Source organism: Phasianus colchicus, chromosome 12, assembly GCF_987193195.1.
Source record: "Phasianus colchicus chromosome 12, bPhaCol1.hap1.1, whole genome shotgun sequence".
Taxonomy (NCBI): Eukaryota; Metazoa; Chordata; class Aves; order Galliformes; family Phasianidae; genus Phasianus; species Phasianus colchicus.
In genome coordinates, this window is record NC_143447.1 from 18,184,646 (window position 1) to 18,199,440 (window position 14,795).

Sequence of the window (14,795 nt, forward strand, 5' to 3'; positions counted from 1 at the left end):
TAGAGCAGAGAGCAGGTTTTATGCTGCATATCTTCAGTATGCAGTCCAAATAAATATGTCTGCATTCTCCAGAGCCTGTTCTCTGCAGAAGCCACAAAGCCCTGTGTGCCCTGGGCTCGCCCTTCATGGTGCTTTGCACGAGGCTGCTGTGACAGCAGCTCCTGTCGCCCCTTCCCCTATCGCAGGGTGCCTCGTCACCTCTGGGTCCGACGTGGAGTATCCTTGGCAAGAGGAGGAGAGGAGCCCAGGGGAGCTGTGCACAGAGCTGAGACCATATGCAAGGAGAGCACCCCGAGGTGGGGAGCGGACGGCTACGTGGCGATGTCGTGATTGCGCCGGGGCAGCCGCAGCAGGAAGGTCTGCAGGGAGCCGCTGCGCGGGAAGCCCGCCCGCTCCTTCTTGACCCTCCAGGCCTCCTCCTCCACCGAGTAGAGCTGCGTCAGCATCTTGTTGACGGTGTACACCGTGTCACCCTTGATGGTGGCAGTGAAGAGAGCTCCTTTGCTGTTCATGAACTGCCCGGGCAGAGCCGTCCACTGCCGTGACCTCAGGTTGAAGCAGTCGATGACGCAGCGCAAGAAGTCGTCTCCGGGGCCGTTGCGCATGACGTAGAGGTTGTCACGGTGGGCCACCATGCAGTGCCCGTAGCTCTGGTGCCGCTTGAGCTCGGTGACGGGAAGCCAGGCGTCCTGCTGGCTCTCGTACTCGTAGATGATGGTGGTGTCCGATGGCTTCCACAAGCAGACGAAGATCTGCCCCATGGCCTGGGCGCAGGGTGCAGCCGAGCTTGGCTGCGGCAGATCAGAGACGAACGTCCAGGTGTTGGAGGCCACGTCGTACCTCTCCACAGACTTGAGCGAGATCTTCTCGTACTCCCCGCCAATAGCATAAAGGCAGCCCTCGTGGCCCACCAACCGGACGTCGTAGCGCAGCTGGTGTGGGCTGGGGAACTCGCTCCAGGCGTCGGTGTCGGCGTCGTAGCAGAAGCTGCTCTCCACCACCTGCTTGCTGGCCCCGTAGACGCCGCCCACAATGTAAATCTTGTTGTCCATGGTCGCCATGCCGGCTAGGAACGTGCTGGCGCTCAGCGGCAGGCAGGAGAGCGTCCTCCATGTGTTGCTCTCCTCGTCCAGGTAGCAGATAGTCCTGGAGAGGTCCTCCAGGAACTCGAAGGTGGGCGTGTGGGCTCCCACCGCCACGAAGGTGCTGGGCAGCAGGGCCTGCACGTAGGCCAGCAGGTCGGCGGGCAGACAGCCCAGGTGCTCCTCCAGCTCGGCGTAGCTGTCCCGGATGTAGAGCGCAGCACAATGGAAGAGGTCCAGGAGGCCAAACACAGCGGCAGCGTGGTACAGCAGGAGGCAGTTGTCAGAGTCGATGGAGTGGATGAGGTACTTGGCCAAGGGCTTCACCTGCAGGAAGGCTGCACACTCCACTGCCTGGAAGGTCTCCTCGCCACCCAGCGCGGGCCGCTCGCCCGCCAGCACACGCAGCATGGCCAGGAATCCAGCAGCGCTCAGCCCGCCCAGCCCGATCTCCTCCTGCGTGCTCTCCCTCATGCCCGAGCGGAACAGGGCACGGAAGTACTCGCTGCTCTCCACCAGCAATGCCTTCTCCACCGAGAAGCACTGCTCCTCCACGCGGATCCGCACCCTTCCCGAGGGCCCTACCCGTGCACCTTCATCCTCCGGGCTCATCCTGCCCGGCTCTGGGGCAGCCCCTCCTCGCTGTGCCCACCCTCGGGTGTCTGCCCTGCGTCCCGGCGGCTGCTCGCTGTAACCTAAATCCTTTCAGCTAAAGATAGCCTGGCTCGTGATCGGCCCCCGGGCAGCATGCCCCTTCCACAGGCTCTGTCCGAAAGCACAGCGAGGTTCCCTTGTGGCTGTGGGGCTGCTGGCACATTGGGGCATCCTTCTCATTTCCCATCACAGGCCATGGACATCACAGGGCGGGCTGCACGTGGCTGCCCTCCCTGCTGGGAAGAGCACAGGGCTGTGCTATTTTTTCTCTATTTTTTCCCTTAGTTGTATGGCCGCAGTGGGGGACGGATGTCAGCAAATCTCCGTGCCTTCAGCTCGGCCGTGGGAAAGGGGCTCTGCACGGCCCAACGCAGGAAGAGCCCTTTTTGGGTTCTTCCTGGGGCTGCCCCAGGAGGAGCAGTGGGGGCAGAATCCATCCCTGGTCAGTAACACAGTGTGTGCTCTGTGGGGACGGTGCAGGCGCAGTGTCAGTGCAGCAGTGGGGCACCAATGGTGGCAGTGCTGTGCTCCCCAAAAGGTCCCTGTGCAGAAGAAGGGTGAAGCTTTGCTGCACCCTGTGCTGGGAAGCAGAGCTTTCCCAGATCGGTAATGGCTTAAGGAAAGAAGTAAGATTTCTTTTGGATTGCTTTGGATCACTCTCCATCTGTATCCAAAGGGGGATGTAGGGCAGGGGCGTGTTGCCATCCCCCCAAAAATCAGTCCCCAAGTGTCTGTCCTTCCTTCCCCGGGGGGTTGATCCAGTCCCCCCCTTGGGACAGCTTGCTGGGACTTCCACGTTCACAGGCTATTTTGGAAGGGTTTAAAAATATCCTCCACTCACTCCTGGGCGCTGATGCCGCCCGCACCCCGGATTGGGGCTGTGCACGGACCGTGGGGGCCGCGTCCAGCCCCATCTGGGAGCCCCATCCCAACCGCTGTGATCTCCATGACAACGCTGCCTCCAGCTCCCACCTCCTCCCCGGGTTTGGATCCCATTGTGCTGATGGCTCGGGGCGGTCGGCAGCGGTGAGTACTGCCTGTGCTCTGTTCTCCCCATGCGTTTTGGGTGGAAAAAGGGTGGTTTTGTGCTTGCTTGTTTGTTTTCTCCCCGCTAACCTTGCCGGCAGCAGACGTTATCCATGCTGAAGTGCATCTTGTATCGAAGGAGCAGGGAACGCACAGGGATAGATGGAAGCACACTGTGCCGGTGGGAGATGCGCTGAGCGCGCTGTCCTCAGCTGAGTGGCACAGGGGAAGCTAGGAGGGTCTGTGCCCATTGGGGGGTCCCAGCAAGGCGCACTGGGATCATTGATGTGCAAAGGCGATACCAGCCATTGTCCCTCTGCAAATTTGCTGCGGGGGCAATGCAGGCAGAGGGACGGCAGTAGGGTGGCCGGGGACGCGTGTCCAGTCCGGCCCCGCGCGGCAGCTTGCCTTACAAGGAGTTTGGCTGCGACCCGAGCGGGGGGAGCAGCACTCGCCTCCTCCTGCCTCATTCATTGCGAGCGGCACTGGGGCCGCTGCTCCCCGGCACCGCCGTGACCTCCGAGCGTCCAACATCCCAGCGGCAGGTGGGACGCTGCTTTCTCTCTTTTCGGGGTGGGGGTAGAAATGGGGTCCCCCCATCGTTGCTTCGCTCTCTCGCAGGACCGAGGATGGCCTCGATGTTCGGCAAACCGCGGGTCAGCACCGAGCGACCGCCGCAGAGCTCCGTGGCAGAGTGCAACGTGGCCATCCTGGGGTGCCGGGGGGCTGGAAAGTCAGGTGGGAGCAGCGCTGAGCCGCAGCTGCTGTATGGCTTTTCGGGAGCCGCGGGTGCCTGCACCGCTCCTGCTTCCAGCATTGGCACCACTGCAGCATCCCTGCCCCGGTGCCGGGCAGCATCCCTGCGACAAGGGGGTTTTGTGTGTTTGGGAAAGGAGAAAGTTCCTCTGCAATCGTTCCAGAGCCCCCTGGGTCATGTGCACGGCTGTGGCTGCGTTTGCTTGTTTTGCATGTGATTCCCTTGGATGTATATTTATATTAATGGCTTTGTGGACCTTTTGGGTAGCAGCAATGTTTCCATCTGTGCGATTTGGGGCTGTGTTCTGCATGAGTCCTGCAGGGAAGCACACATGTCCCAAAAGTGGGTGCCCGGAGGCCATCCCTGTGCCCCACTGGTGAGGTGAAAGTCTTTAAAAATCATCAAATCGTAGATGTTTGGCACAGAATGGCTTTCTTCTTAGTGCAAAGAAAACAACATTGCTCTCTGAGAGGCAATCCTGGGGAAGCGTGGGACAAGTGGGCAGGATTTGGGGGGAAAAAGTTGCTTTTGGGCTGGGAAAAGGGGTAGAAGGCAGATGGGAGAGGGGTGAACAGCCCCACTGCTGCCTGTGGGTGGGGTGTGCGGTGATGGGAGGTGACAGCACGCTGCTCAGTGGGGTGACCATGCCATCCTCCTCCACCTCCTGCAGCGCTGACAGTGAAATTTCTCACCAAGAGGTTTATCAGCGAGTATGACCCCAACCTGGGTAAGGCATTTCTCCCCCCAGTTATTGTACCCCAGCTTTCCCTGCATGTCCCCAACGTGCTCTGTTTCCCATCTCCCACACTTCCCACGAGTACAGCATCTAAAGGGGAGATAAAAAAACAGCACGGCACCAAAAAGCAAAACAAGCAAACAAAACCCACCAAATAAATAAACAAACCCAAAAGACATGAGAAATGTCAAAAGGGCTGAATTCAACTCAAAACAGGCGCGTCCCATAGGAAGCAGTGATTCCTTGTATCACCTCACCAGATGTGGCCCCCCATCACTCTTTGGGGTGTTGGGCAGAGATGGGAAGTGCTGCACTGCAGGTGTCCCTGGGGACCGCGTGGTGCCGTGGAGTGGCTCTGGGCAATTTCTTTTCCACTCTGTTTGAGTAATTAATAACTATTTTCCTGGGCTTGTTTCCAGTCTGCAGTGAAGAGCTGTAAATGATTTATCGGGGACGTTCAGGAGATATGGAGCCTGTCCAGGAAGTGGCTCCAGCCCCTAATCGCTTTTAGGAAAGAAGGAAAAATCCTCTGTTCAGTTTCACAGCAGCTCTGCCATCTTCCCACGGCAAAACCTCCCCAAAAGGCACCCACCAGGAGCAGCCACGAGAAGGCATCCCCCAGTGGAGGAGCCCTCCTGGTTCCCAAAGCGAGGCCTTGCTGCTTTTGCCTGAGTGATGGGTGCTCAGCCCCGTGCTGAGCCCTTGGCTGCCACGTCTCACTGGGTCGTGGCACTGAGATAAGGGCTGAGCCAGGGGGTGATGGCCATGCTGGAGCCCATGGTGGGGGTGGAGAGCAATCAGCCCCCACTTGCAAAAATGCAGCAGATTCTGGGGTTAAATTTCAAGGAGATGAATCCTGTCAGGTTAGTGAGGCTGTGGTTAGGGTGGTTCAGAGTGGGTGGGGGCTCGATTTCTTGCCAGATGGTGACAGGAGGTGGAAAGAACAAATATGCCACCCTGCTTTCTGCATGCAGTGGGAGAAAGCAGCTCCCAGCCAGGCCTCTCCCCACTGCATCCTTCCCAAATGACGCTGTTGGAAGGAGCACAATGTGTCTCCCAGCAGAAGATGCTCCTTACCATAAGCTGAGCTATTTCCATGACACCCCAGCCGGGCTTTTCCTGGCACTGGGGATGCACAACCCATCCTCAGAGCCACCCTTGCCTTGCAGAGGACACCTATGCCTCGGAGGAGCTGGTGGACCAGCAGCCCGTGCTGCTGAAGGTGATGGACACGGCCGACCAGGTGAGGGCCGGGCAGCGCCGGTTCCACAGTGACGTGGTACCATGCTCACCTGCTCCTCTCATCCCCAGGACGGCCCCGTTAACTGCGAGCGCTACCTGCACTGGGCCAATGCCTTCCTCGTTGTCTACAGCATTGACAACAGGAGGAGCTTTGAGGGCTGTGGCCGCTACCTCGATGTCCTCGCCCGGCATGCGCGGGGCTGCCAGCGCCAGAGCCCCGTGCTGCTGCTGGGCAACAAGCTGGACATGGAGCAGTACAGGTACCCACCGCCCTTCTTTTCCCAGTGGGAAACGGCCCCGCTGCCAATGGGGCAGTGTGCTTGCTCGGAGCCCATTGCTGCCTTTGGTGGGATGCCTTGGGGTGGCTATGGGGCCTTGACAAGCTGAGCCTTCATCCCACTGGTCCTCAACCAGTGGTCCTGCTCTCAAGACCTGTCCCCTTTCCAAGGGGTTCTGTCATCACCTCCACACCCTACACCCTCACTTGCCTTTCTTTGTTGTCCCATCGTTGCCAAAACAAGAGGACCCCTCATTCCTTTCTAGTGGGCCAAGTGCATCAAGTGAGACCATGCCGTTGCCCCCTCCACTCTCCTCAGGCAGGTGACCAAAGCCGAAGGGACGTCCCTGGCCACCAAGTTTGGGTGCCTGTTCTACGAGGTGTCGGCGTGCCAGGACTTCGCAGCGGTGCAGCACGTCTTCCACCAGGCGGTGCGGGAGCTGCGGCGCGAGGCAGAGCACAGCCCAGCCCTGCGGCCTCTCTTCGTTGCCGAGGAGCAGCCCTGCCTGGCCATGGCCACTCGGCACGGCCTGGCCAGCTGCACCATCAACACTCTGTCTACTGTCAACCTCAAGGAGATCCCCTCGGTGGCCCAAGCCAAGCTGGTCACTGTCAAGTCGTCGCGGGCTCAGAGCAAAAGAAAAGCGCCCACGCTCACCTTGCTAAAAGGTTTCAAGATATTTTGAGGTGCATCCCTTCCTTGTTCTGCACGGGGCTGGTAGCACCAGGAATGGGGACTTCATCCCACTGACCCTGCACAGCCCTGCCTGGGTGATGTATCTGTGGACTGGGGCTCCACCTGGAGCCAAGAAGCATTGCTGGAGAGCCATGCTGTCCACGGCTGCTCGGGCTTCCATGTGTGAATGGGACCACGCACCAGCAGGCAGATGGGAGCCCCAGGAGTGTGAACCACTCCTTAATCAAACACAGAGACACCTGTGTCTCATGGGTCCCCTCACCAAGCAATAACTAGGAAGAATTTATTTTTTTCCTCCAAATGAGAAAGATGTGGATAATGTCACAGCTGACTACGGGCCTCAGGTGCCCTAAAACCGGTCCCTGTGCATTGAAATAAGTAACACCAAAACAGCTGGTTTTTTTTTTAACCAACTTTTTACAGGACAATGTTCCTTTTCAAAGGTTTTGCAAGCGAAGATGCTTCACCACATTCTTAAAAGCTTTTCTTTAAAAAAACTGTTCTCTTTTCCAAATGTCTTAAGTTATTTCATGGCCTCCACGTGTGCCCTGTGAAGGGTGTGAAGCAGATCCTACTGCAGAGTGCTGTGTGCCATGAGCAGGCTCTGCCCGTGCCAAGGCCCAGGGCTGTGTGCTTGTGTTCCTTGAGGTGAATGTTCTGCCTCTCCCCAGAGTCGCATCTATCCGCAGAGTAAGATTTCCATGTGCATAAACGTACATATATTCATATAGATACGACTAGAGTGATATATAGAGATTCAATACAGGATTTTGATCAAGCACTTTGGAAAATATTTTAATAAAGGTAACTTTTGAAAAAGAACAAACACTCCCCTGCTTCATTGTCAGTGTTTCCACATCTGCAGGTGAGGGCATGGTCCCTGGCTGACTGTGAGCCCCCAACTCTCCTCCCACCCCAGCAGGTGGCAGCTGAGCGAGGGGCGTAAAGATCAGCCAAACGAGGCTGCAGCGGGGAGGCACAGGTTTGCCTCTGAGACCTGAGCCACTTCTACTGACACAGCTCTGCTGTTTTCTTTTCTTTTTTTTTCTTTTTCCTTTTATTTCTTTATTTTTTCCAGGTAAAATTTTTCAACTTTTTGATCTTCTGTTGCTGTGAATTGAGATATTCTGGTAGGTTCCTTAGGGCCTAACTGCCCTAAGGCGTTTGACATCAGCTGTTACATGGCATCCTCTGCTGTCTCTCTGTACAGAGTGGTGACAGTCCCATCCTTCCACTGAACCAGCACCTCTCCCGATCTCTCGTCCTGTGGCAGCGGCTCTGGCTTCTGCAGGCTTTCTGGGCTGTATTCTGGCACTGGTAGAAGGGCTTGCTTGCTTTCCAGCTCAGAATTCTGGGGAGCTTGCACTGCTTCTTTATGCTTCTTCCTTTTCCTGCAGCGAGAGCATAAAAAGGAACTAAGGAGTGAAGCAGTGAGCCAGGCCCACGTTTGGGGTGCGTGCCTACCCGAGGTGACTGCTCCCTCCATCTCTCTGCACGCTCAACACTGGGAATACTTCAACTGCTTACAGGAAGCTCTGCCAGCTGCACTGTGTCATGTAAGTGGTCTCAAGTGTTTGAGTACACACAGCCACAGTGTTTACATTTGAAGAACACACAGTGCACCACATCGCTTAAAGCAAGGCAGTAACACTCAGCAAGCCACCATTTAAATGAGAGGATGGCAGGGCAGACCTGCAGCATCTCTGTTGCTCTTACTTCAAGATGAAAGCTCTGACGCAGGTGTATGTTTTCTCACCCTAGAAGGCAGTGAGTTATCCCTCAGCTCAAGGACTGTTGTGCAATGGGACAGCACACTCCCACACTGTGGGAATGCAGATGGCTGAGAAGTCCTGCTTGAGTCCCTGAGTGCTCCTGTACTTATAGGAGAGCACCTCACATACACATATTTACAGAATCACAGAATCACAGAATCGTAGGGGTTGGAAGGGACCTCCAGAGATCATCGAGTCCAACCCCCCTGCCAAAGCAGGATCCCTACACCAGGTCGCACAGGTAGGCGTCCAGGCGGGTCTTGAATATCTCCAGAGAAGGAGACTCCACAACCTCCCTGGGCAGCCTGTTCCAGTGCTCCGTCACCCTCACTGTAAAGAAGTTCTTGCGCACATTGGTGCCGAACTTCCTATGCTCCAGCTTCTGGCCATTTCCCCTTGTCCTGTCTCCGCACACTGCTGAAAAGAGTCTGGCCTCGCCACTTTGCCCCCCACACCTTAGATATTTATAGACCTGGATCAGGTCCCCTCTCAGTCTTCTCTTCCCAAGGCTAAACAGACCCAGCTCACCCAGCCTTTCCTCATAGGGGAGATGCTCCAGGCCCTTCACCATCTTTGTGGCTCTCCGCTGGACTCTTTCCAAGAGATCCCTGTCTTTTTTGTACTGGGGAGCCCAGAACTGGACACAGTACTCCAGATGAGGCCTTACCAGGGCAGAGTAGAGGGGGAGGATCACCTCCCTCGACCTGCTGGCCACACTCCTTTTAATGCACCCCAGATAATGGCATTTTCCTCCTAACACATCTCTTGGGCTAGCCAATGCTTTGACAGATGCTTTACTAAGGATTCACAGAGAAGTAAAGTGGCTTGTTCTGAGTGACACATGAGGAGAGCAAGGAGCCATGCAATGTTTTACAATGAACTGTCCCTCTGTTTGAGGCTCTTACTGCACCACCACACCTCAAATGACCCCTAAGTTTTCCCCAACTTACCTGTTTCGTGAAATGTTAATGGCCAGAAGGACAAAACCCAAAATTGTGACCACAAAGGAAAGCACAAGGATGGAGTAATTCCATGCTGATGCTGGGGAAAAGCACAAACAGGCAGTGTTGGCATGCATGGAGAAGTGTGGCCTGCAGAGCCCAGCCAGGTTTTCTCGAGAATCCCTACACTCTTGCTGCTATATCTCAGCTGCAGGCTGAGGCCAGAGGTGTTCAGCATCAAGAGCAGAGCCCTCAGCTCTTGTTTTTGGAGATAACCCCAGCCAACCCTCCCTTACTGGGCTGGAGACTTGCAGAATTGATTCCTGCCTGTCACAGCTCCCCAAACCATATCACAGCAAAGCCTCATGCCTTGGCCTCAGGCATGTCCCACTTCTTTTGGAGGTGAAACAGAGGGTTTGTATTTCTGGGGTAAATAATCCCCTTAGATAAATCTCTCAGGCACCTCAATTAGGCAGGAGGGTTCACATCCAGGAATTATACATTTCTATGTCAACTCTCAACCCCAAAACATCGATAGGACTTACGGTCTTCTCTGCGGAAGAACCACAGCAGCTCCTCCAGCTTTTCTGGCTCCATATCCAGCACAAGTTCAGCACTGAATGCTGTGTGGTCATACACACGTGTGCTGGTAAGGGCTGCGGGTAAGTAGCTATATTGTGCTGCTGTGGAGGAAAAGAACAGAAAGATATGGTGGTCTTTCACTGCAGGCAAAAAATAGCCTTCCCCTTAGCTCCCAGGGTTGTCCATGACATCTCTTCAAGCAAACAGAATGAAGCTCTGATGCATAACCTTGTTTTATATGCTCAGAAAGTAGGGAGCATCTTTGATGAATGCATTTTTGCAGGTCCCAAGTGGGGCACTCAGGGCTGGAAAGACCCCAGGATGCTCACTGCCCTCCCACATTCCCCAGCAGTGCGTGTCACGGGGCCCCATGGGCAGCACTGACCTGCTTTCTCCTTGCACACACTCCTCTCTGCAGTGCTTTGCCACTGAGCCTTGAGACCTCTCACATTATCGAGCGTGACTCCTTTTTTGCTTGCCACCAGGTAGCCCTGGCTGCTGCCCAGAGGAAAGAGCAATGAGTTGGAGCAGTCCCACCTTGTGAAGCCCATGCTGTCACAAGGACTTGTCTGCACTCTGTTGGCTTCCACCACGGAGAGGCAGCTCTGTGTGCCACGATTCCTCAAATAATCTCCTTGCCAAACCCAGTTCTGGAAATCTGATGCTGAATTACAGTCCGACAGCAATAAATTCCCGTCCGTTGGGCTGGCTTGTAAACACTGTTTGATTTTAGCATTCTGCAGCAGGAAAGCTTCAGTGTCTGCAAAGAAATCAGAATATAAGTGTGAACACCCACACGCAGTTTGTGTGTCACCCTCACGACAGTCAGGTGTCTTCCTTGATGCAAAAGAGGTTGCAATACTGCTGTGAGCAAAGGTCTAGGGTGCAGACTTCCTTATGGCTAGGCCCAGCTGCTCATGGTGTACTGTGAGAAAAAGAGGGCCCATGTCCTGGAGACGGAAAAGACCTGTTTCCAGACAGCTGTATGCATGCCTCTGCCATGATACTACATGTGCACACTCAAAGAGGTGTTTGTCCTCAGCCAGTGAGGCGTTTGTAAGGTCATACAACAAGGCTGGAAACACTTGTACATGGGCCTCCAGCTCCTGTGAGCCTGCCCTGCACACAATGTCATGCTGTAACCCCTGCTGCGCCTGGAATGGGTGAGTCTATAAAGAGGCACAGCCCTAGCAAATGTAACCTTCTTCACCCACACCATTGTGCTCTAAGCTAACACTACCTTGCAGCAGAAAAAATGAGATTATCCAGAGTAACTTCATATTTGTCTGTGCAACTGGGGTGGATCACGACTTCACCAGTGTTTCTTCAGTGTGCAGATTCCTGGGAAAGAAAGGCAAGAGGTGAAGATTCTGTCACCAAGAGCCCTGGAAGTTACATGAGTTATTGCGCACAAGGAGTGCAGACAGTGGGCCATTGTGTTCTCTTCTGATGTCTACAGAAGATGAGACAAAAGTACAAGTAGAAATGATAATCTTTTAAACAAATCTGTGCTCATAAGGGTGTGGGATGAGGGAGGAGAAGGCTCACCTTCAAGAGGAATAATAGCCTGCTTGCCATTGAGGCAAAGGTATCTCCCATTCATACGGGAAGCAGAAAGCAATTCCTTGACCTTTAGTCCCCCATTTGTCAGTGGCATTAGTCCAAGTTTTATAGCTGCTTGTCCAATGTAGTTCTTCAGCCTCCCTTAGAGGGCCCTGATCTGAGCAGAAGACTTTCAGTTTCCCTGGTCCCATCCCACCCAGCTTGACTGTATCTCTGCCACTTCCCAGTCCATGAGGCAGGCAGGACCATGTGAGCTTGGCCAGTTTTGTCCACACAGCCCATAAAAGCACAGCTTGAGCGCAGCCAGCACTACCGAGGATACTGCCTGGAGACTAATGACTGCCAATGGAAGGAATGGAATCAGAGGCAAGGAAAACTGTCCATTCTAAGTTATCTTGAGACCAGAAGTGTTGGATCTACTCAACCCACTGCTCAGCCACAAGGCAGTAGAGATGCTGTCACTGCTCACTGGCTTTATCTGAATTGTCATCCACTCATAGGTGAATGGCCCCACAGGCGATTAATTATTATATGAAGGCTGGACTTTAGTGGCTGTCTGATACTCACAACTTTTAATTGTATTTATAGCATGGCCAGGAGCTGACTGAAGCTGTTCCCTGGAAGTCACTCACAGACATGTTCCACAGCGCCAGTTGTGTCAGTAACGCTCCAGCTGACTCCTTGGGCAAGCGTTTGTCCTATCGGTTATAGACCTAATGATTGCTCCCATTTCCACCCCCCACTCTCAATGTCTTCACAATTCAAAGTCCACAGTTTATAGCCAATCATGCATGCAGGCTTGCTCCCTGCTGCCAGAAATTCTCCTGTTAGCGATGCTTTAGGACAGGACTCTGAAATATATCACGTGGTCTGCTTTGATCTTACACTTCGGAATATACAAATAAAACTGTTTGCAGCAGTTAGGTATGCCAATAACCTCATGGTCCAGGTAAGCTTTAGCTGTTCACACAGCTCACTCCCCAGAAAGGAGGAAATGGAGTGCTGGTGCCAACGAAACCAACTTATAAGTCTGCTACACCCTTGTAAGAAATGCCACCTGAATGTGTTAAATCTTGCTGTGCAGGGCTTTTGTCTAATCATTTGCTTGAGCAGGAATATTTGACATACTTATTGCAGATTTTCTCCTGAGGTGTTCCTCAACTGGAGAGACACCTCTGAGCAGCTGCACAGCAGGAACACTCCAGAAGACTGCTAAAAGATGCCTCTTGGGAAAATGGATATTTATCTTGTATTAGCAGGACAAACAGGTAAAAGCCTTTAAAGGAAACTCCTGTTATTATAAGGATCTTTTACATCCACACTGAACTGACCAAACTAGTTTGGAAGTTTCGTTCACCAAAGCTACAAAACAAAGTGCTCTCGGGTCTGTCTCCACCCCAGGGGAGAGCTCCCTCAGGACTGTCGATCCTCCACGTGTGGCTGTCCAGTGCGATCCAGAACACTGCCTGCACCACCAGTTTACCCAGTAAGGACCAGTGAGCCCCACATCAAACACTCTCTGAAGAGTTTGGATGTCCTCCAAAGTCATCTCCTCCACCTTTCCCCGAGGAGATGCTTTGCTCTGCTCTTCATGTCCCAGCTCGGGTGAGCACTGCATCACCAAACAAGGTGAGAGAGCGCGGGTGATGCCTTTGCCACTGCTCCCCTACCCTGTGTCTCAGCAGCTGCCCTGGCCGCTGTTGGATGGGGCAAGCCCCTAGACACAGGCTTTAGACAACTCAAAGCTGTGGAATTTGGTCACAGCCTCTGAAGACAGAGGGTGCTTCCCAGCTTTGGTACAACATGGGGAACACAAATGAGAGGCAGTACATGCATTTTGAGCATGTGTGGAAGCAGAAGGAACAAACAGGCCAGCATCTATGAAGGAAACATTCTGCCTGTGCTGCTCTGATTTTATGTTTGTACCTGAACCATCTCATCTTTGTTTTCGTTTTGGAAATGGCATTTTCACACTGAAACCTGCAAAATGCATATGCTGCATGTACTTGTCGAACAAGGAGTCACTCACCAATGCCACCCCCAAATCCTCCTGCTCAAAACTAGGATTTCTGGAATTTGATGGCATTTTATGAAACCTCAAGAAAACTAATCTTGTTCCACATATGCTGTGGAGCCACCATGTGCTTTCTATCTTGATCCTTATCAGGCCTAACACTTTGCTTGCTTTTCAAGCCAGATACTGCCCTCACCCTGCAAATGACAAGTCCTCGGAGACTCACTATAGTGATATAAGATGGAAACAAAAAACATCTGGAAAGACCATCCTGTTAGTCTTTCTCCTCAATACTCACTACACAGTGTGAGACAATGAGCTTGTTGCATCCCAGACTCTGTAGAACAGTCTCCTCTTGTCATCCAGACCCTTTCTCTGCTGGTTGTCTTAACTGATCATGTTCAGCTGTGTCAGTTATTCCAAATATATTACCCAAGCGGGACGCCCTGTCTTTGGGATTCATAAAGGATATACAGTGTCACACCATGAAGAAACGAATGGATGAGTTTGTATATACAAAGGTACATTGAGAGCTGAGTTCACTTAAAGAACACAAGAAGAATCTTTAGTATTTAAAACATTGAGACAGGAAGGCAGACTGTACTATTTTTCAAGCTTCAAAAAGTCAAAAGATAAAGAGCAAATCTCAGTTAAAGTAGACTTCCCTCTAAGTGCTTTCAGGGTTGTTTATATGCAGGAGTTATCCCAGCCCACCTCTCCCTTGCCATTCAGTCTCCTCTTAAATGAGACATGCAGCCTTTACTTAAAATTGAGAATCTTAGCTTTCTAACCAAAATAAATAATTGAACTTTCAAGGAACAGTAGCTGTATATGAACCCACAGGCGAGAGCACCATGAATGGCAGTTAATCCCAGCTAACTCACCATGTCTTCAAGCCCCACTGTGTGAAGACGTCTCCCCGAGCACCCGTCAGCTCCTTCCTATGGCGACCAGGTCCTGTCCTCTTGGAGTGCTATGCACTCTGATTCATTCTGCTTCTGACTCACCTGTGAGGGGAGTCCAACAGATGAGGTTTGCCCCAGTCCCTGAAAAAACACACCTCTTTAGTGGGGCCATGCACAGCACAGGGTGAATGACCTTTTTCCAAAGAATGAGCCGTCGGGAACTTCCAGTTTATTTGCTCAGGCTATTGGCATAATCAGTATTAAAAGAGCACGCTGAGTAAATGACGCTGCAATCAGTTACCCTGGGGTTAAAAGTGATACTGCTTGTTCTGACTGGCTCAGCCCTAGTTACATAGAGGAAATGCGTCCTGATAAATCAGATATTAGGCTTTTTTTTTCTTTCTTTCTTTCTTTCTTTTTAAGAAAATAGTCATTCTGAAGCTCTCAGAGCATCTTAGATGCCAACTGATTTTGCAGACAAAGAGACTGTGCCACCCTTTCTTTACAGATACCAGTGAGTGAGTTAGCAAAGTCAACAGGCTGCTAA

At 52.9% G+C, this 14,795-nt stretch overlaps 3 protein-coding genes across 6 annotated transcripts; 1 reads left to right on the top strand and 2 right to left on the bottom strand.

The window, feature by feature from the left end:
- Nucleotides 1-6: 6 nt before the first annotated feature.
- KBTBD13 (kelch repeat and BTB domain containing 13) lies at nucleotides 7-1,998 on the bottom strand. Its single transcript, XM_031587823.2, has one exon. The coding sequence runs from the start codon at nucleotides 1,692-1,694 to the stop codon at nucleotides 312-314; it is 1,383 nt and encodes a 460-aa protein (XP_031443683.2). The 5' UTR covers nucleotides 1,695-1,998; the 3' UTR covers nucleotides 7-311.
- Nucleotides 1,999-2,627: 629 nt separating this feature from the next.
- On the top strand, nucleotides 2,628-7,234 carry RASL12 (RAS like family 12). 3 transcript variants are annotated; one of them, XM_031587825.2, is made up of 6 exons: nucleotides 2,628-2,762; nucleotides 3,384-3,500; nucleotides 4,190-4,246; nucleotides 5,425-5,498; nucleotides 5,567-5,757; nucleotides 6,094-7,230. In XM_031587825.2, the coding sequence occupies exons 2-6, from the start codon at nucleotides 3,392-3,394 to the stop codon at nucleotides 6,458-6,460; spliced, it is 798 nt and encodes a 265-aa protein (XP_031443685.1). In that variant the 5' UTR covers nucleotides 2,628-2,762; nucleotides 3,384-3,391; the 3' UTR covers nucleotides 6,461-7,230. The 3 variants fall into 3 exon arrangements, with proteins under 3 accessions (XP_031443685.1, XP_090005253.1, XP_090005252.1); XM_090149126.1 differs by lacking the exon at nucleotides 2,628-2,762 and adding an exon at nucleotides 3,296-3,307 and having other exon boundaries at nucleotides 6,094-7,233; XM_090149127.1 differs by lacking the exon at nucleotides 4,190-4,246 and having other exon boundaries at nucleotides 6,094-7,234.
- Nucleotides 7,235-7,263: 29 nt separating this feature from the next.
- SLC51B (SLC51 subunit beta) lies at nucleotides 7,264-14,451 on the bottom strand. Of its 2 annotated transcripts, none has more exons than XM_031587824.2 (6): nucleotides 14,228-14,451; nucleotides 11,007-11,107; nucleotides 10,152-10,526; nucleotides 9,730-9,867; nucleotides 9,194-9,284; nucleotides 7,264-7,862 (listed from the first exon to the last, which is right to left on the bottom strand). In XM_031587824.2, the coding sequence occupies exons 2-6, from the start codon at nucleotides 11,044-11,046 to the stop codon at nucleotides 7,649-7,651; spliced, it is 858 nt and encodes a 285-aa protein (XP_031443684.1). In that variant the 5' UTR covers nucleotides 11,047-11,107; nucleotides 14,228-14,451; the 3' UTR covers nucleotides 7,264-7,648. The 2 variants fall into 2 exon arrangements, with proteins under 2 accessions (XP_031443684.1, XP_090005251.1); XM_090149125.1 differs by having other exon boundaries at nucleotides 9,730-9,864; nucleotides 14,228-14,389.
- Nucleotides 14,452-14,795: the final 344 nt, after the last annotated feature.